Below are 27,381 nucleotides of genomic sequence, written 5' to 3'. Positions count from 1 at the left end.
GGGAATGCGGCCCAACACAACACCGTAAATTTACTTAAAACCTTTTTTTTTTTTTTTTTTTTTTTTTTTGCTCATTGGTTTTTGTTAGTGTGTATTTAATGTGTGGCCCAGACAATTCTTCTTACAGAGATGCCGAAAGGTTGGACACCCCTGTCAGAGTTTCAAATACCCATTTCTGATTTTGCAAAGCAGTTAAAAGACTGAGGATGAAGAGAGAAACCTACTTTGGAAGCATGACATTCAGTGTTCCCACAGGCAGGATTTCCATCGACTTCCCCCAGAACTTGTTTTTCCATCTGATATCTAAATGACATAGGCAGAGGATAAGAAACATGTACTCCATATCTATTGATTTCTTCTATAAAAATTGACTCTCATATTATGCTTTACATTTGACAAAGACTTTTGTAATTATAACTGATTCAATATTGCTGATTTAACATGACAGGTTCCTAGGATGGCCCAAAGTGAAAAGATAAACTGTGAACCAAAAAAGAAAGCTACTCTCTATGTTTCTCTGTAGTATGTCTTGTTTTCAACTGATAAAACTGGGGAGAAGCCTGGAGTGATATGTGTGTGCCTATTCACATACACATACAGGTGTGGGGAAAAGTAGGTTCACAGCTGTGAGTATGCAAAACACAGTTTAATCTTGTATTATTTATTTATATTATTTGTCTTCTTATTGTTATTATTTCATAGCCTTACTTATTATTTATCTTTTAGGCAATGATAGCTGGTAATTTAACCTACTTTGCCAACCCCTGTATACTTCACTATGCTTTAATGTCTAGATAAATGTTATAAATTTTAACTAGATAGTGAAAATAATTTATATGTATACACACATATATTTATATAAAAATGAGTTGTACAGCAACGATAATGGCAGTATGGATTTATATACACATTTATTTGGGAGAACAATACAAAAATAAAATCTCTAAATACATATAGGTAAGATTATGAAGAAGTAAGATGAACTTAATGAACAGCTGTTATACTGGTTCAGATACGGCCCAGGGCCCAGTGCTTCACCTCATTTATGTTTTACTTGTGGAAACTCAGGTTGACCCATGCATTTGTAAGAACCACCTGGACCCATTTTAATGAACTAAGGGAGCTTACTGTTTGTTGCCTCCACAAAAATTCTGACCAAGAAATGATTTATTTCCTTATTTTGTAATAAAATGCAATTACAGTGCTCTATCTCTCTGTGTGTTTTCAGGTTGAGGAAGTATATGTAAGAAGAAAATGAAGCACCCTTCCAAACATAAAGAAACTATTTATACTTAATATTACATATGCTTTCTAAAAGGATTTTGAAACATTTTATTTTAGGCAAGTTTGTAACATTCTGACTGAATGATGGGCATTAATTACATAGACTTCAATCCAAACCCTTCAATGAGTTGAAGACCAGAGGCTGCTGTAATATTTATATATTTAATAGGCTTCACCACAGATGATGTGCCATAGAGCCTTCTTTCAGGAGTAAGAGGTATTTGCACACCCTCAGGAAGCAAGAAGGCAGAAGGTAAAATCTCCATGTAATAGATACAGACAAGGAGGCACAATGAGGCGGAGTGATAGCCCGGAGCTGGCACCGTCAGCACGGAGCCCTGCCGCTCCACAGGGCCTGCTTCGCAAACACTCTCATCCCCTCCTGGTAACATGGTTTACTATTTAAACCAGGAAATCTTATTTCTCAAACTGAACTCTGCACCAATTACAAACGTTCTCTAAGTTCCAAAGGTGGAAATGTAAACTGAGTACAATGTACTTTTGGAAACTAAAAACTGTTTCATAGGACACGCCATTGGATTTTTAAGTTGTAATTGAAAAACAAACCTTGCCAAAACACAAAATTCTTGGATTCACAGTGACAGGCAGAAATGGGTGGATGGTGGCTAACCTGGTAATTAAAGACAAAACAGAAAGCAACGACATCAGTGTTCAAACTTCAACAAACAACAGTTTTTTTTACAACATATACTGGCTACTACCAAATAAAAAGCATTCAGCTCATCCATCTCTATTAGTGAATTATTCTCAAAATGTACAAGTAGATTCCTGAATCTTTAACTTTTAAGACTTCATGTTTAAACACAGAGAACTTCATGTATTTTTACAGAGAGCAATTAATTACATAGATAAACTGAGTTGTTTGTTAACTGGTATCATGACCCACCCCAAACAGAGGTTTACGGATCTATTTTCATCATCAAACTGGCCAGCTACCTCCACAGAAGCCTCACTGAGTGCAGTGGGACTTACCTGCTCTGAGAAAAAGCGGAATCCCTTGTCCTCTCTAATGCATTCATAAGTCTCCCCAAGGACAGGGTTGAATGGCTTACTTCCTGCTCTGAAATAGGTGGAGCAATATCCTGAAACTGCAAATGCAGCAATAAGAACCTGTTAAAACATTTAAGAAAGGAAAATAATATAGGAGAGACTACTTCCAGATCTGTTTGTCCCTTATTCCTCTAGATTTTACATATCCCTGTCGAGGGCTGCTGACTGAATGGTATTTGCATTTTCTTTGATTTGCAGAGACTCTTCATAAACTCATGAGGGATAAAGGTAAGTGAAAATGAGGTTAAACTCCTCTCATGGAAACCAGCAGGCAATTGACGTCAAGTATTTTTCATTCATCTATCCACTCAATTTGCTGAGAATCACAAGTTTGAAGTTTCTAAAACCCAGTTATAGGTTATGTCATTTATACAATCTTCGTGCCATGTACAGAAGGGTTGTGGCTGCTGGTGCTTTCCTGAAGGCAAGTCAAGTTTCCAACAGCCACGTGGAATAGAGTCCAGGGCAAAGCACAAACAGGAGGTTACGGTGTCAGACCTAAGCTCCTGAGCAAATGGGCTCTCTTAGCCTTCTGGAAAAGTTAATAAAGCAAGGCTAGGCATGTCTCCAACCTCTAAGAAGGATGATACCTTTACATACTAACTGCAGAAATACTCTGAAGCAAGCATAAGTCACAACGTGTGCATCTTCTAGTGGACTTTATGCAAAAGGACCAGTCCTCTCTTACCTATGCAGGAAAAATGTTATGCAAAAACCAACTGTGCCATCATGAATTTTGCCTTAGCCCAGGCCTAGGGTTGACAAATCCCTGCAGAGCACTGCCCTCTTATTTATTACCATGCGCTCATAGGGATCGTCGGTTTCCGAAGCCTTGTCCAGAAGCTCACTGTATTCCATTTCCTCACAGAGATGCTGCAGGGTGTTGAGTGGCTCATTTAGCTCCACAGGCATAGAGACTTTAGATAGGTCTTTACCAATGTTGTTCCTCAAGATATTCCATAGGTTAATGTTACTGGTGTCAGGACAGGGAGCTGGCAGGCAGGTTCGACGTCCATTTCGGAAGGCCCCTCCCGTAAGCTCTCCATTCAAGACTGAAAGCAGGAGAAAGAAGAGAATCACAGTGAAAGATAATTTGCTTCTCTGATTTCATAAAACCCAGGAGGGAAATTACCCTTCAAATACTTCTGATTGTGATACGTTCCTTCAGCCTTTATTATATACCTCCAAGAACGCATGGAATTATTTCAAAGTAAGGTTGCTAATAAATGTACAAACTATTAGTGTACGGTTTTTTAAACAGGGTGTTCAATACACTAAAATATTCAAGAAAACACAAAATGAGTTTGGGGAAGAAGCAAAAAAAAAAGAGATAAAACAAGTCAAATTTTAAAAATGAAATATTTTTAATAAGAAGGACTCAAACTTTTGGTTTAAGCAAGAAATGAAAACTTTTCATAAGCATTTACCTCAACAGATTATATAAATAAAAAATTTATTGAACAATCAGCTGTAAAAGGAACAATTAATGATGGGGGAAAGTGATTGTTCATGGAAACACCAGCATTGTAATTTGGCATGTAGATAGAACAACCTGGAAGCTCAAAGGATGCATACTTTGCCGAGAAATGTTGTCTGCAACACTGGTGTTGTCTTCAGATATATTATCACTCACATCACTGATGTACGACTCATCATCTGAAGCCTAAGGAAGGAAAGAACATAGAAAGGATCAGAATTCTTGCTTAGTATTGAAAGTTCAGAAAAGTGATTAAACACAAGATGTTGCTCAAATGAAAAGCAGAGGTCACAGTGGGCAATGGATTTGACATATGTGCAATGAGCACCTGAGGGTCTTCCATGAGCCAGAATATAGAATTGTTCAAAATAAGTGGCTCCCTGCCTTAGCTGGGGTGGGAGGCTCGAACTATTTCAGTACAATACAGTAAGAATGTACACAAGAGGAGGCCCTGTAGCTCTCCCTAGAGGAATCCGAAGAGGCTGCCCAGAGGAAATAGTATCGGAAGTGGGTGCTGGAAAAGCTGCTGGAAGGGCGCAAAGCACAGGGAGAAGGGAGAGTGTGCTAAGGCACGGACCATGAGGGGAACATTTAGTCTAGGCATGCGAAGACGGTGAGCGGCTGTGAGAGAGGAAGGGAGAACAAGAGGAGGGTCCAACTGGGAAGGGCTGTTCATGTCCACACAAAGGGTTCACGTATAGTTTTTTGAGTTATTCAATGCAAGGGAATGATAGAGTCATGTTTAGTTTCAGGAATAAAGTTGTCCGCTTTCCCTAAGGAGGCCCGGCGGTGGGACACTGCACAGACCCGGGGAAGAAATACGGACAGCTCAGGTGGACATGGGCAGGATGAGGATCTGGAGATAAGGCTGCTCTGCGAGCCACGTTTGAAGTGTAATGAATAAGATTTGGCAGATATTTGAGGGGAGGGGAGGAATATTTGGAGACAAAGAGAAGTTGAGAATTAAGCCACTCTGCATGAGAAAAACATGAAACTGAAGTGAAACCGAATTTTGCATAAGAAAAAAATTACAGGGCAATATATGTATTCAGAGGAATTAGAAATGGAGCAGATGAGCAAACAGAGGAGGACAGTAGAGCCATTCAGGGGAATGGGAAAAACCACTGCAGGCAGCAAAGCTATTGCAACTTATTGACTTTCTTCAAAATGGAAACAGTGCTGTATTTTTTTTCTGCACATAAAACCAAAACATTCTAGGTACTTCTCTCAGGGAGACAAAGTACACTGGCCCCTAGGGTCCTATCCCACTGAGGCCAGCAAGGCAGGGAGATCCGAAATTGGTGCAGCAAGGGGGAATGAGGGCACCGCCCAGCCTCTGCTCGCACACAGCGCTGCCCTCAGCCCCGCGCAGGGAAGAGCTGACCCTCTTACACAGGCTGGCCCCTCCCATGGAACAGACAGCCAGTTCATCAGAAACTACACATTATTGGAAGTAAGCTGGGACACACCACCCAAAAAGGGTGGTGCAGGGGTAGGGGAACACACCCACAATTTTCCCAGAAGACTGAACAGTGCCTCCCAGGGGAGAACTGGGGGTCCCACGCTCTTGATTGCAACAGAAGCCCCCTCCAGAGGCAGATGAAGGCGGAACCTGTGGTGCTGCCAGAAGTTGGATGACCCACTCCTGGAGCTTGAGCTGATAAAAAGCTAGAGGCGGATTCAGAAGAAGACAGAAGGCAAACAGCAAACTGCTGAGATGAATTCCACCTTGTTCTTCAGAATTTGTGTTATTTTTTCCTCTTGCATAGCTGTTTAACATTTCTTTTTTTTCTTCAATTATATTCCAACTAATTCACTATTTTTTGTCTTTTATTTTTTCTTTTAATTTAGATTTTACATTTTTATATTTTATTTTTATTTTAAATCTCACATTGTACCCTTCTCCTGTCTTATTCTATTTTGCCTTCTTCTTGTCTTTTCTTACTTTCGTTTTAAATTTTATTTTCTACCTGTCAATGCCTTGTTTCTATTGCTTACTCTTACTATTTCTCCTCCATCATCTCAAAATCATTTTTCTTTCCTTTAGTCAGTTCACATTCTTTTTTCCTTTCTTATAATATTCTTATTTTCTTTCTACTTCTATAAATTGCTACTTGTTTGATGCGGCTACTGTGGTTATTGCTGTTTTTCTTCAATTTTATTCCTATTTGTTCACTATTTTTTAAAATTCAAATTTCATAGGTTACCCTCCCACATATTACTCCATTTTGTCATTGCCTTTCCCTTTTTTACTCACATTTTAAATTTTATTTTCTCCCTTTCTTCCCTTTGATTCTATTCCCTACTTCTATTATTTTTCCTCCCTCCTCCATCTCAAAATCATTTTTCTCTCCTTTAGTGACCTCATGTTCTCTTTTCCCTATCTTATAATATCCTTAATCTCTTTTCACCTTTACTAATCTTTGCTCATCTGCTGTTGATATTGCTGATGTGGTAGGGGGCTATTTCTGCTGTCGTGGGTTTGGTTTTCTGTCTAGTTTTGCTTTGTTCTGCCAGCACCCATACAACAGCATAGAAGATGTGGTGGTGGTTGTGGCTCTCAGTCAGTCAGCCAGAGGGAGGAACCCACAAATGAATGAGCCATCAATAATCAAAGCCCAAGTATAGCAAGAGATCCCACATAAACTGAATAAAGGGCATCCCTAGAGCATCCAGATCAGGAGATCAAAGAGACTGCACTACTGAGTTTCTCAGAACTCCTTCTAAGGCCACCCCGTGAAGACAGGCAATCAAAGCAGAGCAATCTGAGACACAGAAACAAACAAGAGTCACTTAAAATGGGGAAATAAAGAAACAACCTCCAATTGAAAGGAAAGGAGGAATCCCCAGAAAAAGAGCTAAATGAAATCAAGGCAAGCACTCTATCAGACATAGAGTTCAAAATAATGGTAATAATGATGCTCAAGGAAATCAGTGAGAACTACAAGGAACTTAGTGGGAACTACAGCAGCACGAAAAAGAACATAGAAACTATGACTAAGACCAAGAGGAAGTGCAGAATATAATATTGGAAATGAAGAATACACTAGAAGGAATTCAAAACGGGCTAGATGAAGCAGAGGACTGAATTAGTGAGCTGGAAGACAAGGTAGAGAAAACACCCAGTCAGAGCAACAAAACAAAACAAAACAAAAAAACCAAAGTGACTCAAAAAGGATGAGGATAGTTTAAGGGAGCTTCAGAACAATAGAAACATAACAACATTTGTATGATAGGGATATCAGAAGGAGAAGAAAAAAAGCAAGGGATAGAAAACCTATTTGAAAAAATAATAACAGAAAACTACCCTAACTTGATGAGAGAGAAAGTGATGCAAGTTCAGGAAGCACAGAGGGTCCTAATCAAGATGGACCCAAAGAAGCCCACCCCAAGACACATTATAATTAAAATTAAAAAAAAAAAAGACAAAGAGAGAATCTTAAAAGCAGCAAGGGATAAAAAGCTAGTAACATACAAGGGAGGTCTGATAAGACTATCAGCTGATTTCTCAACAGACACATTACAAGTCAGAATGGACTGGCATGAAATATTCCAAGTAATGAAAAGCAAGACCTGCAACTAAGACTACTCTATCCATCAAGGCTCTAATTTAAAATGGAAGGTGAAATAAAGAGCCTCCCAGACAAAAGAAGGCTAAAAGAGTACATCTCCACCAAGCCAGCACTGCAAGAGATGCTATAGGGACTGCTTTAAGAAGAAGAAGAAATGAGACAGAGACAGGGAGGGGTGGGAGGAACACAGGTACAAAGGGGAAAAAAAGGCAATGAACAAATATCTATCAATAATAACCTTAAATGTAAATGGATTTAATGCTCCAATCAAAAGGCATAGGGCAGCTGGGTGGATAGGAAAATATGATCTGCATATCTGCTGTCTGTAAGAGACCCACCTCAGAACAAAAGATCTACATAGGCTGAAAATGAAGGGATGGAAAAAAAATATTCCAAGCAAATGGACATGAAAAATAGGGGGTAGCAATACTTATATAAAACAAAACAGGCTTCAAAACAAAGCTATAACAGGAGACAAAGAAGGTCACTACATAATACTTAATGTAGTGGTCCAACAAAAGCATATAACTCTTGTAAACATATATGCACCCAAGGAACATCTTGTACTTTAAGAAGATCAACAGCAATACAGTCTTCGCAGGGGATTTTAACACCCTGCTGTCAACAATGAATAGATCTTCCAAACCAAGATACAAGGATAAAGTGGCACTGAACTTTTGTTTTGTTGCTCTGACTGGGTGTTTTCTCTACCTTGTCTTCCAGCTCATTAATTCAGTCCTCTGCTTCATCTAAGTGTTGACTGTAGATCAAATGCACTTAATTGATACTTACAGAACATTTCACCCAAAGAAGCAAAGTATATATTCTTTTAAAATGCACATGGATCATTTTCAAAGATATACCACATGTTAGGACACAACACAGCTCTAACAAAGTCAAGAAAACTAAAATCATATCAAACATCTTCTCAAATCACAATGGCTTGAAACTCAAAACCAACCTCAAGGAAAAAACTCAAACATTCAAATACATGGAGACTGAATAACATGTTATTAAATAATGAATGGGTTAACAATGAGATCAAGAAGGAAATCAAAAAGTATCTGGACACAGAAAATGAATACACAACAACCCAAAACAAACAACAAGTGCTGGTGAGGATGTGGAGAAAAGAGAACCCTAGTGCACTGTTGGTGGGAATGCAGACTGGTGCAGCCACTGTGGAAAACAGTATTGCACTTCCTCAAAAAATTAAAAATGGAACTGCCTTATGACCCAGCAATTCCACTGCTGGGAATATACCCTAAGAATCCTGAAACACCAATTCAAAAGAACTTATGCACCCCAATATTCATAGCAGCACTATTTACAATAGCCAAGTGCTGGAAATAGTCCAAGTGCCCATCAGTAGATGAATAGATGAGAGGCTCAAAAAACTGTGGTGCATCTACACAATGGAATACTATTCAGCAGCATGAAAGAACTCCTACCTTTCACAACAGCCTGGATGGATTTGGAGCCTATTATGCTAGGTGAAATAAGCCAGTTGGTAAAAGACAAATGCCATATAATCTCACTGTAAGTGGACTCTAATGAAAAAAATAAGCTGATGAGCAAAATAGAACCAGAGACATGGAAACATGGAACAGACTGATACCCGTAGGAGGGGAGGAGGGAGAGGAAGAATGGTGGAAGGAAGGGGAAGGGACTGTCAAAGAACATGTAAATGGACAACAGAGAGGGGATTGACTATGGGCGAGAGAGGTGGGCTGGGTGGAGGGGAGCAAACGAGAGAAAACTGGGACGATTGCAATAGAATAAACAATAAAAAATTACATTTAGAACTTCTATGCATTACATGATTCTCATGCTGGATTTTTAAAAACAGTAAATATTAAATAATAGTATTGATTTTCTTTTTGTTGGCTTATATGCCTGTTTTTGATAAGATTTATTTCTTGCACATCCTGGATCTCTTCTAATCTTACATATTAGCATTTCATAATCCCAAGATCACACATCACAGCTCCACTGGAGGCCCACTCCTGGGGTACATGCAACTGATCCTGTAAAAGAAAGTGGTGTCCAGAGGGACCAGCACCATTGCCCAGATTCTCCCATGGAGACAAAGATTTTCCATTTATTTACTTGTAATCAGCTCATAATCACTGCAACACTTAGAGTGAGCTGCGGAAGCCACAAAAGCAGACACAGGCCCTGCATCACACAAACTGACCACTTAGTATGGAGCTTGAGTTTTGTCCAAAATAGCACATTTCTGTACCTATTTTTTTAAATTAAATGGATATGGACAATGGTGAGGGGACCGATTATGGAAGTGGGGGAAGGCTGGGTGGAGGGCGGGTAAAGGGGGAAAAACAGTCTTTAGTAAAAAATTAGAAATTACACAAGAGTAAACAGATTATATGAAAATCACCCATAATCCCACCACCTAAGAGAAAGCACTTTTAACATTTGGTGGGTGTTAGCTCCAATTTCAAAATGCCAATACAAATATATTGATACATGAAAAAAGGATCAGCTTACATATTATTTGACAGTGGTTTAAATATATTCTATTAAATATAGCTCTGTGTCTTTATTTGGCATGACAACATATTTCATTAGATAGTTTTGACACAAGAAATTTAAGCAGCATTTAAATTGTTTCCAACTTTTTATTACTACGGACAATACTTGGATGAACATCCTTGTAAATACATTTCTGTGAAATCCGCCTGGCGATTTCATTAACATTTATTTCTGGAAGTGAAATTACTGGATAAAATGGCTCACTTTTAGACTTTAGCCTATGTTGTCAAATTGCCCTTCTGAAAGACTGTATTCATTCGTTCCTACCAGCAGTACATGAGAGCATCCATCTCTCCACACCCAGGAAAACAGTATACATTAGCAACCTTTTTAGTATCCACCTATCATAAATAAAAGCTCTTTTTTAAGTTTGAATTTCATCTTTTGTTAATTTTTTCTTATAGCTCACACATTTTTCTGTTTGTCATATGGGTTGTAGTTTTTATTAGTTGGCAATTTATTTTTTAACATTATTTATGCCAATTTTATTTTTGCCATGTAAAAATTTTAAATTTGTATGTAATAAAAACAGCAAGTCTTTTTGCCTCTAAGGTTTCTGGATTTATTGCTGATATTTTAAAAATTAGAGTCAGGCAAAGCTCATACACTCAGGAAGAACACAGTGATGGAGAGAATAACTATACGCATAAATGAGTCATGGCAGTTCTGCTTCTGCAGCCTGAGCAAGGCTATAAAGGGAGCGAATTGAGAGTGAAGTCTTTTTCTGGTTCGTGTTTTCTCATTGCACCTCACTTCACCTCTGTTTCCATTGATGGCAACAGAGACGAAGCTTCAACCATCTGGCTCATGAAGACCACCTCCTTACACCTGACAGGAAAAAAGTAAGTGAAACTCTTCCATGTGGTTTCTCTGAAAAAAAGCTAATCACACACAATTATGTTAGAGGAGACAAATGACTGCCCAAAATCAAATTCATGTTGTACATGTGTTTACTGTTTGAATGTTCGTTAAGAAAACATGTTTGTTTTACAAGAAGCTACAAAGAAACTATTCCTCTTCAATTTGTAATCTTCCTCAAAGTAATAGATGATAGAAATGGTCTAATATCCACATCCATGAAGAATGGTCCTTGTAGAATGTAAACGAATTCTACAGTGACAATGTGTCCCAAGTAAGATCCATGTTATGACATGTGTGAGCAGCAGCTCCAGTCCACTCACGTTATTCCATATATATATATATATATATAGTTACTGCTTTGCAGTATTATAATAAAACAGTAAGTATATATTCATATATTCATTTCCTTCCCCACGGTCAAAAGGTTCTGGGGCCAAATATTTCTCTTTAAGGGCTTACGGATTCAAAGGAGTTCAGGAAATGTTTTTTTCCTAAATGCAACCAGTCATGTAGCATTGCAAAAATAAGTCAAGGCAGAGGCAAGGAGGAGATCATTCTGGAATCAAGAAAAGCTTTTTTTAAAACAAGTCCAACATTCATTAAATGAGGTGCTCTGGCAGAGAGCATATAAATTTCTCTCTTGGTTACGGAAAATGTCAGTGTAAGACAGCTAATGGTCAGATGCTTCTCAGATTAACCATATGTTAGGGTGCTCCAGGCGTTCCTTCCTTCCTTCCTTCAGTTACCTGCCCTGGGCTCACCACACTGTTCTAGGGCTGGGGCCCAGGGGTGAAATCTCCTCCCTCATGAAACTTATATTCTAGTGGGGGAGACACACAACAAACAAGTGAAATATCTGAAACATACATTTTGTTAGACAGTGATAAGCATTAAGGAAACAAAGTAAGGCAAGAGGGATATGGAAGGTCATGAGAGGAAGAAAGGTGGCCATAAACTAGTGAGGGCAGCTGGATGGGCTTCTCTGAAGGTGACTTCTGAGTAGAGCACTGAGGCTAGTGAGGGATTTGACCATGTGGCTCTCTGAGAGATGTGTTTAGCCAGGGTGGGAGGTACGTGCAGAGGCCCGATCTCCTTTGGCAGCTTCATGAGAACACGCAGCTTGGTCCTACTCTGCAGCTGCTGCTAGGAGTCCCACATGGAGGGAAGCCGGCCGGGGGGTTTGCCAAGTCTGCGGGTGTGAGGACTTGAGGAGGCTTCTAGGGGGAACTCATCACAAGGCAACTGAGAGACTCGGCAGGCGGGGCTGACTCAGTCACAGTCATAGCCCAAGGGAGGGATGACTCTGAGACCATCCTGGTGCTTGTCATTTGGGTTTATCTCCTCGTCTAGCCTCTTCAAATACTTAAGACTGAGTGCTGTGATAAAGGGAGAAATTTTAAGTAAAAAGTCATTCTACAAAAACCTGTAAGATACAGGCACAGGGAAGAGGTGGGGGTTCAGTTTTTTCCAGCGTTGTTTGGAGGACATAGCGAATCAACAACTCCAGGACCCACTGCTTTGGCCTCTGGAGGGCTCTGGAAGAACAGAGGTTGCAGGAGGCTGCTGCTGAGAGCAGAGATCTGTGTAGATGGGACTTTGTATGGCAGCTAAGGAGTTTAGGTTGTTATCCTAAGGACACTGGGGACTAGAACAGGATCAGATTTGCATTTTAGAAAGATTAATCATGCGGCCCCGTGAAAAGTAGATTACAGAGGGCAAGAAGGGAGGCAGGAAACCCCGTTATGGGGATTGACAGGTAATCTAAGTAGGGGGATGAGGGAGGGTTGAACTGGAGTAGCAGCAGGGCAGCTGTAGGACGATGTCTGTATGGCTCTGAGAGCCTGTAGGTGGCAAGTTACAGAACCTGATGAGTGCAGTGTAGGCAGAGGAGTGCAGGAAAATACCCAGGTATGTGATGTGAAGGCTTGGGTAGAAGAGCATTTAGATAATCAGTATGAGAAGTATGGGTACATTTGTGTTTTTCCTTGGTGGGGCTGTGTGTGTGTGTGTGTGTGTGTGTGTGTGTGTGTGTGTGTGTGTGTGTAAGGAGTTTATTGATTCATCTTTTTCGACATGCTGAATTAGATGTTCTGGAGAGCACCCAGGTGGCAATGTCTCTCAGCCATCTGGTTATGCGGATCCTGGGCCGACTCTTGCTCTCTCTTGCGACCTGCCCTCTCCTCGAGCTTTAGACTTGCACATCCATGTGCTGGCCAGGTAATGCCACCGAGACATCTGATAAACTCACAATGTCTCAAAACGAACGTATCATGGCCATGCCCATCTCTCCTCTACGTCCCGGTCCCCTCTGCCATTAGGTTTACTCTTTCCCTGGGGGTGGCGCCACCGGAATGCTTGGACTTGCGCAATAACCTGCTCCTCTTCATCTCTGCACTGCCAGGGTCTGGTGCAAGTGGCAGTGGGACTCCCAGGTGGGTGTGCCCCAGAACTTGGAAATGAAAATGAGGTTGCTTCGTAAGAGATATGCTATAGTTCTCACATGGTAGGTCAGGGCCCAGATAATGCGAGTCAAGTTTGACTATAACCTGATTGAAGAAGGCTGAAGGACTGGTCAGCAATGGGAGCTCAGAAAAGAAAATGCTGGTAGCATATCTCCAGCATGGTGGTCCCTGGGGCGCAGAGACCGGCTCACAGGCACAAATACCCCATCCATGTGGCAGGGTATTCCGATAATGGAAACGAAAGGTTGAAGCTACTATATCCTGACCCTCCTGGCCTCAAGCTGACTCACTTCTGCTCCCGTTCCTTCCTTGCTCACCAAACAACCTCTTGATTACAATTAGGCTTCCCATGCAGGTTTGCCTACAGGGAAAGAGACACTAATCATCAGGCATGATTATTTTGTCTATCTGATAGCATCAATTATCATTATGAATAATTAAACAAGTACTCTGCCTTGTGAATGGGGGCCTGTGAATCTGTTGATAGATGACTAGGGATGTAAGTCAGGTGCATGGCTTGGGGTGGTAACAAATTTAGTGCCCGATACAGGAATTCTATTTTGCCTTTCTTCTATTATGAAAGTGACATATGTGTTTTTTATTTCTTTCTCTCTTCCACTTATGTTTCTAAAATCACTCATAATTCCAAACATCCAAAAACAGCTACTACCAAGCGTCAGAATGTTCCCTTCCAACCTATTTTCTGTGCACATAAAAATAACATTTAGCAACTATTTTGTTTCCTTTTTGTCAAAACGCAGTACAGATTTGCAATCTCGAATGACAAAATTCCTAATCAACTGTGTGGGAAGAGTTTTGGCTGCTTCTCCCATTAAAAAAAAAAGCCTACTTGATTGAATTGCAGTAAATGAATATGTTTATGCAACCTGACCAAATATGAGGTTCCTTGTTTCCAAGACCTTGCCAAGACTCACGAGCATGAAAAGCAATCCAATAAAGCTTTTATGATAGCCAGTGATAACCTCCAAAAACTGTAATTACCCAACTAGATATGCTAGACATTACTCCTTTGAAGTTCAAATTCAAGTCTTTGGCAAAGATACACACACACACACACACACACACACACACAACCTAATATGCACACATTGATGTGTGTGCATGCACAAATATACAAGCATGAGTAATGATTTTCAAATTCTCCCATTTCTACATTAATAAATCCTACATTTATTAGCTAGTCTCCTTCAATAAAATACCCTCACATCAAACCATTTTGTTTTCCTGAAATATGAATCATACAGGAGAATCAGAATAAATGCTTGATTCCTTCCTATTATTCATTAAATGTAAGAGTCATTGGTTGACGTTCAGAAGTAAATGGGAACCAACATAGTTTGCATGCTTTTGGCTTTGTGACACTTTGGCTATCTGACTATGATGTTAAAAAAAGTTCCATGGTCTTACTTCCTTTAAACCAAACTCACAGTCAGAAACAGCTGGGGTTGACACACCAGCAAAGCTTACCTCGTTCTCTGATGAGCTTGCAGAGAGGAGCACCTCTTGGGCATCAAAGAACTCAGAGACGGACTCTGACATGGAGAGGCGGCTCTCATTAGCGACTTGCTGTGACAGAGGGAGACTGACATGGATTTGCTCACCAGCCTACAGAAGAGAGAAGCATATGGTGTAATGATTTTGGTGCAAAGAATAGCTATTTGTTCAAATTAAACCATGATGTGCTAGCCAGATTTCTAGAGAATTTCACACCATATGTTAAAAGAGTTGTGACCACAAGCAACATTCACTTGCAACTCAGTAATGACAACTGCATAAATTTCCTTCCAATATATTTAAAGAATCTAAAAGGCATAGTTAAAAGAAAGGTGCTGATACCATGACATGATTTTAAATTTATGCTTAGTTGATATTAAGTGGAATTAATAAGCTGGCTCACTATCAATACCCTGAACTGACTGTGGACACAAGTTCATTCTCATATACTTAGGTTCGTCATTACTAGCTATTTTCTAACTAGTATATTAAATCTCAAGTATCGATAAGAAGTATCGGTAGAAATGATTTTGGATATTCTCAGAAAGCAATCCACAAGATTGATTTTTGAGCCAGAATATATAAAAGTTATTTTTGAATTTGACCACGAGTTTTGGAAATGGAATATGACTAGAATATTCAACCTTATTTCAAACTCTATTTTTTGTTCAGTAAATGATAAAATATAGGTCTTCAGGGGGCTATTTCAGTTTTAATAAGAAAAATATGTAAGAGAGTTATAATACATATATTCTATATCTATATTCTAGTACACATTTCAGGTTGAAAAAAATTCAGGTCAAGATTGTTAACTAATATTTGAATGACCAAGTTTTAGTAATATTTCCAGAGTCCAAGCAGCTGAGTGAGCATTACTGTCATCAGAGATCATGGGACTCAGCCTATGGCCATGCCACCCTGGACACGCCCAATCTCACCTGATCTCGGAAGCTCAGCAGGGTCGGGCCTGGGTGGTACTTGGATGGGAGCGACCAGGGGACCCAGGCAGGGGCATGGACATGTGGTGGGCAACTCAAATCACAGGGAGGCTGCCTCAGATGGTGTTTCTAAACAGTTAGGTGGTAGAACTGTTGCACCTGTGGATTTCTAGTAACACATGTTTTTGGTGCAAATATCACCCTCGCGTGAGTTAAAACTCTCGCCTTGCTATATGTATCACTCTATTTAAAGCCCTAATATTACTCTGGAAAAGTGTTAATTCTCACGGTGATGAAATAGTAATTTTATAAAGGGTCATACACCAAATTAATACACTTAACTTTAGCCCAAATACTGAATGTTCTCCTATCCTCTTACCATTTCTTCAAAAATTCTTCTGAAAAATGGAATAACAATAGCACCTACCTCAGAGGGTTGCTGGGAGCGTCAAATGAGATAACCACATGTAAAGGAGTTAGCACAACCCCCAGCATGTAATAAGCATTCACTTGACACGTGTTAGCTATTAATTATTATCATCATCCGTAGTAGCTGTAGCAGCGCCATTATACTTATCTCAGAAAGGTAAGATGACTCCTTAGATTGGACTTTTAAAGTAAACTTTAACAAAACTTTTATTTAGCATTTTCTCAGCTAAATGTTCATAATATGAACATTTCAAAGGCAGACTGAGACAGAGAAAATTCACAAGCTGGAGTATACATAAACTAAATATTCACTGGCATCTGGTGAACACAGGAATAGAATAAAAATAGACCCTGATCACCAAAGAAGAAAAGATATCAAGCTCATGTCCATCCTTTACTCCAAAGAACACTGAACTGTCGGCCACGCAAATATTGATGCCGGATATCTTACTAATGGTGAAGGAACTGTACAAAAATAAACAAAAATATGCAGTAGATTTAGATGCTACAAAGTAAGTAGTTTACATCTATTAAAAATGAGTCTTACCTCATCAGGGCTAGGAATAATATTTACGCTGACAACCTGATCACAAATAATAGATTCTGAGTGTATTCTGCTTAACCGACTCCTTAGTTCAGCATTCTGGTTGAGTGCCTTAAAATAACGAAAACTGCACATGTAACTTCAAGTTAATAAGCAAGCATAAAACAGAACAAGCACACAGGTAGATTTTAGACAACAAAGACTATGATGTTCTTAGCTGTAACTTTTGGAATCATCATAAGCCAGATATTACTAGTAAAAAGGAGATAAATGGCTCAGAATTAAGGTTATTCATTTTTTGTCATATAAGACTACTACTTAGATTAGTGGGTTGAAAGAGTTCATGGATTTAATAAAAAGGATTCAAGGAGTTTTCTCCCCTTTAGGTCAGGCCCATTACATCCAAGCCCCATTTACCACCACATATATATTACATTTTACACCCTGGGATAAAAACTATTGGTCCTTTCCATCTTTTTTTTGTTCCAATTTATAAAGTTTGGGAGCTGTTTCAAAGCCAGATAATTATCTTATAAATTATTCAGAAGTGGAATGAACAATGAACTGGCTTTATATTTCATAGAATTTTTTTTACAGTTTGGTGAAAGTCAATAGTTGTATTTTCATTTTCCAGGAGCACATAATTAATATGCACGATAGTGCAGAGAACTAACTCAAGTGCAGACCAAAAGGTGCCTTCAGTGTACAACGTAGACATCAGCAAGTGTAACACAGAACAGAAAGCAGACAGGAAACTAACTGCAAGTTATCTGCCTCTCACTTCTTTCAGCACCAGTACACCACCACCTGCTAGAGCAGTTTCGTGTGCCCAGCATAGAAAGCAGCTGACAGGAGCATGGCCCCCTACAGGGGCCCTGTGGACAAAGGTGCCTGCATCAAACTGATGTGTGGGGACATGCTCCACGTACATAAGAGGTGTAGCTAACTGGGGTTACATCAAGTTTCAAGGACAAGGCCCAGCGGAAAGCTGGACAGTCCCTTTGCTCTTCATTAAAATCAGCAGAAGATGGAAGTGAATATTTTAGAGAGTGGGAGATGATAAACGTCAGGACATCTGCCCCAAGGAATGGGCATTCTGCTTTTCTTCATGCAAGTCAGTGAATACAGTAACCCAATACACATACAAATGGTGTCACATAATTAAAACACCCAGGATAAACGGCAGTGGCCAACTTCACACTTGCACGGTGCAGTGCATAATCCTTGAGCATGGAGCATAGCATAGCCTCTCCTCTCTCCCTTATATCCAGCTTCTGCTTTTTGAGAAGAAAATTGCTCACTTGCAGCCTTTGGCTTTATATAAAGTCTTTAGAACCAGTTTGTAAAGTATGTGTGAAATGTAACAGACTTGGCTTGGTGGGCTGTCAAGTGTTGATGGATTAAAGGCGGATATAGTCATTGCATTTGTAGATAGGAGGAAATAGCTGTCCAGCTTTAAAAAATAAACCACATGCTTCAGAGGAAGAGTTCTAGTATCTTTACCTTCTGCAAAAGTGCTCAGGATCATTTTTCTTGGAGCAAAATCTCAAACATTTGGAATTTGAAAAAAAATGATGCATTATTCCTATCCTTTGCGGCTATTACACATCTCTTTATTTGTACTTTCATTACTTCTCTGTCCAAAGTATATATTGGAAGTTGTCTTAGTTATTAAAATAATTGGAACCAGGTGCATTTTGCTGTCTTGGAAGCTGGAGGCCTTGTGGTAGGCTGTCTGATAGTTTCGTTTGCAGAAGCACAGGCTTGACCTCAGGGTTTTGTACAAACCTCAACTAATGGTCCCTCCAAACTGACTGCACCCCCTGTTGCCACTGGAACATTTACTGAAACAACCCCACACAAACTAAAGGGCAAGGTTAAGTAATGACTTTCCTCAGGGTGGGAGTATTAAGTACAGGTTTGCCACTTGTAACGGAAGTTGTATAATTGTTTTTTCCCTGGATATTTATTTTTAAAAAGTTAAATTCTCACTTATACTCTCATCTTGGCCAATATTCATTGAATGCGATCCTGAGTACAGGTGTGTGTGTGCGTGCGCGCGAAGGCACACAAGGTAACCTCTAGCCATTAATATCCATAGGGAATGAGCTAAAATTTTAAAAGGAATACTTTATTAATAATATATATGCAGTGGTAGAAAAAAAATTGTTACACAGCACAAAAATGCATGGCAATAAATGCTTTTCCAACTCTGGCAACCCCAACGGTGGAAAGTGTGAGCAAAAAACCGAGCATGCAACAGCCCATTTCTGCGCACCTTCCCCGGCGGCTCCTCCTTTTGCCTTGATCACATGGACTGTTTCTGAATTTGTAACAGCCAATGAGCTCTGTGGTGTGAGGCTCTGAGGGAGTGCTCAGGACCATATTTATTATTTCCCTTCCTAGAGCTCAACTATTTTCTCTATGATGATATCATGGAAGTGTGGGGAACATTGAGGAATATAGGTATTTTCAGTGAAATGATGCCGTTAGTGATAAATAACATGGAAGAGCCCAGGCAATGGCAGAAACAATGTATGGAAGGCACCCAAGGAGCCTGAACAGGGATGAAACAAGGGAAAAGGAGGCGGATCACCAGCCACCGTGACAGCCAATGAGCAAGAAAAGCGACGGCGACTTGTCAGCAATAACATTGGTCTACCAGGGGCACGTAGGACCAAAGGCTCAGGGACTTTGCCTAGATTCTTCAACAGGCAGGTTCTATGCTTACATTGACTACTTGCTTTTGTTAGTGAACTAGGACTGCACTAAAGACTCTCCACATGGTATGCCCATTTCCCCAGTGTCTCATGTCCCTCATATACATTCAATTCTAATATACCCAAGAAACACACAATTCCTTCTCAATCTGTAAAAGAAGTTACCATCTTGAAGGTCTGAGCCAGAATCAATTGCCCCAATCCCCATCTCTCTGGCTATGAACTACCATTCATCCGCCCACGCAGACAAGGGGTGAGACTGTGCCTTAGACTGGGTGAGACTTTGGCACATCCACTTTACTGAATGGAACTGTGGGTTCTGACAAGGCAACATGGAGGGGAGCTCAAGGGCTGGAGGAAGATAGAAAACACAGGGCAAGATGGAATCATCAGAGACTTAAACCCTTTGGGTAAAAGCCAAACTGGTTCAAAAGGAGTGAGAAAATCAAAATGGAAACTGCCCAAGTTAGAGCTACCAAGAATCGAATCCTGGATATCTCTTTAAAATTGTCTTTTTTTTTTTTGTTATTTCAATTAAAATTAATATATACTATTCTTGTATAATTGGAAAATGCAGGAAGTAGGAAAATATTTTTCAAAATTCATACCTTACTACTCAATCAACCCATTGATAGCTTGGTAATTTTTTTTCTTTGCATTTTTCACATTATTTTATGGGTGTATATTTCACATGCTATGTCTACCACTTATTCTTTGCACATAAACATTTGTTTTATGTTGCAGACTCTTCAAAAATATGATTTTCTTTTTGTAATCCTCACCAGAGGATATGTTCATTGATTTTTTTTTTTTGAGAGAGAAACACTGATTGGTTGCTTCTTGTATGCACAACCTTATGGGGTATGGGAGGACGATGCTACAACCGAGTCAGGGCACAAATATTTTAAGAGTTGCTCAGTAAGTGATTATGTCCTAGTATTGGGCACTTAGGCTGCTACTGAATTTTACTAGAACAAATAAAGCTGCCATGAACGTTTAAGAGCATAATGGTTTCCTACATTCAGCATTACTTCCTTATACTACACATATCAGCCATGGATCAAAGAATAAAATCCCTTCAAGACTTTAGTAAATATTGTCAAATTATGTCCAAAATGATATTAATTTGAATTTACTGTATAGCTGAAAAAAATGTAAAAGATTCTATGAAGAATATCTTTGTACAGAACAAATTTGGCCAAGTTTCAGGAGACTGTTGAATTCAACAAGAACTATGTATGGAACTTTTATCCTAACACTGAATATTTATTTGGGTTATGTGAAAGCTGTGGTAGAAGGATGGTGGATACTATGATTGGGATTTTAATTATGCTACCCTGCGCCTTAAGCCGAATTGTTGCTTACATTCCCATCCACACCACATTTCATTAATTCTAATGCACATTTCCCCCCCACATTTAACACCTTTGAAGCACTGAGTCACTTTAATTGAAAACCGTTTTTATTCCTTCTTGGTAATGCACAAAATGATGGTACATCTAACAACTGATAGCATACTGACTTAGTAAAATACAGCATTTCTAGCTGGTGTACAGGATCATATTCTGCTGCTCACATTTGTATGAACCCAACACTCAACGTCAGCACAGGCTGTGCACAAATTCTGGGGCCAGAAATCAGTAACGGTGACAAAGGGTAATATACTGAAGACAGACTTAAGTTGAATTTTTTATTATTATAGTAATCTGGAGGGCTGAGGTTACCTTAGTCTTATTAATACTATTTAATTTTGGTGTTCAGGGTTTTATGCTCAACGAAACACGAACTTATAATTGTTGTGAAATAAAGTCATTTACAAAGAGGTAGATGTCATATGAAATGCTCTGTCCTGTCGACTTGAATCTCGCATTTATACTGCCTCTCAGGTGTGAAGGTTACTTTTAAAGTTTCATGGAGGTAAAATAACAGAATTATGCATGTCTTTGTGTACATCTAGATCGGGGAAGAAGTAATCATGTAAGAAGAGGGATTCATTATACTGTTCAGCCTTGTAACTTGTTACACGCCCAAGGCAGGTAACAATTTATACTGAACATGCAGTGAAGAATGCTAATGTTTCATGTATTTTATATGCTATGTGCCTTTAAGAGGATGATGGAATTTGCCAAGTTGGTATACTTAAAAGCTTTACTGAAAAGCAGCATTTTAATCATTAAACATATATCAAATAGAACTTAGGTCAAATAAAAAATGTTTTAAAAATGTTAGGTTAGTTTAAGAAGTTATTTAAGCACGGTCTCTCTCCTTCCCTCTCTGGGGAGAGATTTCACTTGATAACTGGTCATAAAATAAATATCTGTGGGTTTGATGACACTTGAATATAGATCAAAGGTATCTTTAGGCTACCTAAAATCACACTATAATGTCAAGTTATATTGATATAAAAACATTCAGGAAAACTGTCTCAACGTGTTCAAGCTATTTAATATCTTATTCAATTCTAAGTGCTACATTAAAAGAGGGATAATAAAAATAGAGTTGGCCAACAAATTGATGGCTCTATCAGTTTTTACCACCTTCAGTGTTTCCTTATTTGCTTTCAGTCCATATACTATTTGCTGTTAAATCAGATTCTGTTATTCTTTTCCTTCTTGACACTATCAAAACTCTTTACCCTTGATCTCAATGGTCATTGCTATCTAGATTCTTCAGCAGCCTCCCCTGGGTCTCCATCAAAGGATGCTCTTTTTCTCAACCTGTCCTCTAACTATTAATGTTCTCTGTGGCAGCACCATTGGCTCTCTTTTATTCTGACTGAAGAAGCAATTTATCAATACCCATAACTTCAGCGACATACTGCGGTATACATATCTTTCCCTCTGAGCCACGGTCTACATACCTAATTGCCTGTTCGATATTCCACAGTCAGACTGGCTCTCCCCAAAAACCGCTCATTCTCTACCCTGGACAAATCAGTTCCTCTGGTAGTCCCTCTCTAGGGGAAAGAATGGCCATCGACTCAGTCATCCAAGTAAGCAACCTAAAAAGTAGTCTTGAGCCTGTCTCCTTGTCGCTTTCTAATACTCAGTTGATCTCCAAGCCATGCCAACTCCTCTTCCCAGTGTCTTTGAAACTGGTCCCCTCCTTCCGCCAACCCTGTCACTTTCTTAGTTCAGGTCTGCATTATCTCAAATATCTTAGTTTCACCTTAATTCCATCCATCCTCCATACTGTACCAGAATAATCTTTCTAATGTACAACGATAGGTAGTAATATTTCCATTTTCTGAAATTATCGCTCATCGTATAATTAAGCCCTTCTCCCGCCCCGCCCACAGCACTGGTAAGATAAATCTGAACTCTTTCATGTAGTCTTTGGTGAGCCGATTCCCACCTACATAACTAGCTGCTTCTAGACTGATTCTTCCTGTTAAGCCCATGTTTTAGCCATTGTGAATTAACTGCCAGTCTCCAGATAGTCCTCCAGTGGTCTAACCACAGGCAGCGATTCTTTAAAGAATGAACTGACAGGAAACGTAAATGCCCAATCAAAGGCCATAGTGAGTTGCAAAAGAGAGACCAGCCTCAGAGGTGATGGGAGCAGACGGCCAGGGATGGCAAGACTGGCCCAATGGGAAGGTATAGACAGACACGAGAGTGTGAACACAGCCAAATGTTGTGCTAATTCACAACTGGGAGCACAGAATTTTCTAGTCGATATGGTATAACTAACCATCTTTATAGTATCACATTATTTTTACAACTTTTGAGAATGAAGTTGGGCTTCTTGGCTAAAAAAATAAATATTAACAAACACTCAACATCTAGGCCCTGAGGCTCTAGGTCTAGATGTCAATAAATGTTTTGACAAGAGAAGGAAATATTTAACCCAATGGACGCAAAATTGGTATAATTTTGCCTTATTTTGCTTTTGACATGTTCACATCAGGTCCTTCCTTAGGAGCCGCTGCTGTCCCCTCACGCGTAATTCAAGGCTCAACTCCTCCTGACCTGTGGCTCTGCTCATCGCTCAGAGCTCTTCCGTTCCCCTGAGTGACCAGAGACCTGGAAGTCTGCTCCACCCATGTGCCCACCTGAGTGGCCCACAGCATGGCCCTTTTAATTGTTTCCTGATAAACACTGCGCATCTTAGGAATCAGATCATGAGCTTCCGGGAAACGTGGCCAGAGTTACTTCTGTGCTGCTGTTCCCCACCTTGCACCATACCTCACATACAGTCAGTTGAATGAAATACAGTGACTAAAGGAATAAACATGAGTAACTTTTAATATTCTCTTCAGCCTCATTTCTAATCTCACTTGATGCCCCAACCCAGATCTCTATTTAACATTCTCTGTTTTAACCAACAAGTAAAAGCAAGCAAGCAAGCAAGCATGCAAGCAAGAAACAAACACAACCCCCACCCTCTTGGGACAAGCTTATCTTATAGTACTAAGCCTCCACCAATAAATACAACTGAAGGGCACATTGTAGCATGTAGGGGGGCCAGAGTGCGTTTTATGTTTATGAGATGACAGTTACTTGTTTATCTCACCATTATTTTCATCTTCTGATTCATGATACTTTCAGAATAATGATACAGAAGGACAATTAATGTGGACTCATGACGTGCATTTGTATTAATAAATGCATGACATGAGACTAGTCCAGGGAAAACCATTAACGTGCTTAAGAATAAAACCCTCCACAGACTGGCCAGCAGTTGCTGTTTTTAAGGCTCATGCTCCCGAGTCCCTGGTATCACATGGGAAGCAGCATAGGCACCTTAGCTGACAGTGTTTCACCTGAACTGAATGCACAAAGCGTGGGCCAGGTAACAGCACTCAAGAACATGAAATTTCACATTGAAAGGAAGCTGACAGTTCAGGTACATAAAACATGGCGAGACAGTTGAAGTCCAATCTCTTGGGACTGAGGGGACGTGTTCAAGCAGGAGCTGATCCGCATGAAAACCACTTACCCAGGGTTTGCTTGCTCCTTCACTCTGATCCAAGGCACCAGGAAGTGAACAATATTTTATATAAACACTGAGTTCTCACGCAAAAGCACATCACAACATTGAATTCTCAAAGAGATTTTTTAAAGTGCATTTAGAGACTAAAGAAAATATTTATTTCAGAGCAAGTACTCAGTGTAGAAGAGCATGAGCATAGCTTTAAAGGATTTTTATCAGAAATTTCAACTTTGATATGCATAGGGATTTTATTAATATTCATGACAAATATACATTGAACACCACATAATGAGTATATATTGAATAATATGTACTATATATACACTATATATTGAAAAATGGAAGTCTAGCTTTAGGGAACATAACTTAAATAGGAAGAAAATCCTGAGTGAAAATCAGAAAAATAAGGATAATAGTAATCAGTAATTTTCAACACACTGAAATGTACTCTAAGTGGGAAAAACATTAAGTATGGAAGACTTGGTAGATTTTTGTTCTAACACTGGGTTGAATATTTTCCTGACTATATTTTAGAATGTAAACCATGTGTAAATGCATGGTTCTTTCATTTTAAAACCAGGGACTGCCTTATAATTGACCATGTAGAGGCATTAAAAGCATTCAATCAGCCAAAGTAAGTATATATTTGCAAGTAAGTTTGGTTGATTTTTCCCTTAACCTTGACATTTTATGGAAGAAAAGTAATAAAATTTAATACTGACACTCAGTGTCTTGGGAGACCGTACAGACAGTTTTGCCACCCCCATGACTGACTGCCTCCACACCCACCTTGTGCCACCCAGGGTTGGAAACGTGTTATGAGCGAGAAACATACATTCTCGTTTACCTGAGACAGTGACTGTCGGAGCCGTGCCATCTGCGTGCTGTGGCCTTTACTGTGATCCTGCTCAGAGACCATCTGCTTAAGCTTCTCCTTCTCTATAGCTATGCTATTAAACGCAGACTTCAAAAGAGAATGGACTGCATGGGGACAAGAGTGAGAAACAAGGTCAAATGGGTCCAGAAAGAATGTCCAAAACTGGAAACATTTTAGCACTTGAAGTCACGCATGTATGTGTTCTAGAGTGGTTATCTGTAATCTATCATAATATCTACACACAAAGCAAACATGGTAATGATAATTAATCCGGGTGAAAGTTTTAGTATTTCAAACCTGACAAGCCAGCAAAGGCTTGGAAATGGCACTTCAGTTCTAACTATCAATATTAATAAATTAATCCATAATTCCTAGAAGGAAAAGGGAATAAGGTTTACTCTGCTATGGTTGATGAGAACATCTGAGCAGTTCGGTGTACCATCAAGACACATGTAAATCATTTAGACCTATCTAAAAATTATTTCCTAAAAGCCTGCACCCCCTAAAAGAGCATTTTATAAGTCCTGCAAAGGTAAAAGAGGCAGCTAATCTAGAAAGTTCTCACTAGTTCTCTTTGATTTAGGAACTGATTTGGTCTGAAGAACAGCACTTGGGTTGCTTTCTTAGCCAGGAACGTCTTAGGTCCGAAGCGTTCCCTTCCCAATTCCTACATGTTAACAACATACATTAGTATAATCTGAGGCAGCCTTTAACTTTAAATTACAAAAGTTGAATTTCCAACTCCTATCTGTCCAATAACAGAATTTCTGCTATATGCAACGTTTTTTTAAAAGAGAAATTTCCTTATTTGAGAAAGGTTATTTTTAAAAGAAGTGGAAAATTTCAGCATAAAACAACGGCCTGAATTAAACTGGTAAAGTGGTGAGATCACAAGGGACTCTTGATCTATTGATTTATGTGCTACATTCTCTCCGTCATCAATTTAGAGGTAATAACTTGAGAACTGGAATACATTAATCCCACTGGCAGCTCTAAAAGTGGACTCTCAGTCATTTCAAAATCCATAATACTTTCTAAAGAGTACACACAACAGTGAGAGAAAAGTCCTCTTTTTTCTAGCATAGCTGAAAAGAAAATATGTTGTTTCAACAGAGGCTTTAAAATTCTGTTGAAACTTGGATTTCCTGAAAGCCTCAGGATTACAACCAAATGCACAAAGCTCTCCTGGGCTACCTTCAAATATATCCATCTCCCTTTAGCAGCTACACTGTACTTAAATCACACATTTGTTGTCTCATTCCGCCTGCTCCTACACCCCTGCCCCCAAATGAGTAAAAGTTACTGGCTTTACCGGTCGTAAATCCCTGCCATTATAGAAACAAAATAACATTGTTCTAATGACATAATTAGCATCCAGCTAAGAAATGTAATAAAAATGTACTAGGAGTAAAAGAGCCTGTGAAAGAGAGTTGGCCATCCAGAATCTCCACTGAGAAATCTATAAAAAAAGGGGGTGGGGTATGATTTAGCTTAATTGTTTTAGGATTATGGAATTAAAGATCTGACAGCACATCTGTGCTGATGGCTGAGAGTATAAATGTGTGTTGACTTCCACGTTCCCAGAGGCACCTCAGCAGGCTCCCCTTGTTTCCCTGAGCCACCAGACTCTTGAGTATTGGGGGCGGGGGGCGGCGGAGCCATTTAACACACATTTTCAGTAATATTTTATAACCTCCTACCAGCAGCCCCAGGGAAAGAAATGTGATTAATTCACAGGAAGGTGATAGAGATGGAAAACAACATAATGTATATCGTTCTCCAAGAGATTATGCATTTAAAAAAAATGTTTTTGAAGGTACTAACTTCAGTCAAAAGCACATTCAGTGGCTGAAATTTATTTTTATTTATTTATCTTTCCAGTGGCTGAAATTTAAATACCATAGCAGCAAGGGGAGGAGTAATTTGAGAGCTGAGGTTCTCCTCCGTAAACACGTACAGGACCCCATCCACCTACATTCTACTACCCTGCTTATTTATTTATTATATCCTACTCACTGCGGGTGATGAGAATTGAACTCACGCAACATGACTTAATAAATTATAACATTCGAAAAAGAGACTCCAAGGTGGGGTCCATTTCTCCTCCCCTCACATCTGTACTGGTTCGTGAAGCTCTGACCAA

The 27,381-nt window shown here is 39.5% G+C and overlaps 1 protein-coding gene across 1 annotated transcript in view; it reads right to left on the bottom strand.

Moving 5' to 3' along the window:
* OSBPL6 (oxysterol binding protein like 6) overlaps positions 1-27,381 on the bottom strand; it is an 88,429-nt gene that overhangs the window by 10,392 nt on the left and 50,656 nt on the right. The window contains exons 12-19 of the mRNA XM_054562542.1: positions 25,209-25,342; positions 16,710-16,817; positions 14,769-14,906; positions 3,931-4,018; positions 3,154-3,407; positions 2,278-2,415; positions 1,852-1,915; positions 225-303 (exon numbers count right to left, since the gene is read on the bottom strand). Of these exons, the coding sequence (XP_054418517.1) occupies positions 225-303; positions 1,852-1,915; positions 2,278-2,415; positions 3,154-3,407; positions 3,931-4,018; positions 14,769-14,906; positions 16,710-16,817; positions 25,209-25,342 (1,003 nt within the window). The remainder of the gene's footprint in view (positions 1-224; positions 304-1,851; positions 1,916-2,277; positions 2,416-3,153; positions 3,408-3,930; positions 4,019-14,768; positions 14,907-16,709; positions 16,818-25,208; positions 25,343-27,381) is intronic.

This window comes from Pteronotus mesoamericanus, unplaced genomic scaffold, assembly GCF_021234165.1.
Source record: "Pteronotus mesoamericanus isolate MK-2021 breed Mesoamerican mustached bat unplaced genomic scaffold, CSHL_Meso_final scaffold_651, whole genome shotgun sequence".
Lineage (NCBI taxonomy): Eukaryota > Metazoa > Chordata > Mammalia > Chiroptera > Mormoopidae > Pteronotus > Pteronotus mesoamericanus.
Note: the sequence above shows the minus strand (reverse complement) of the source record. Positions and strands in the feature narration are given on the sequence as shown.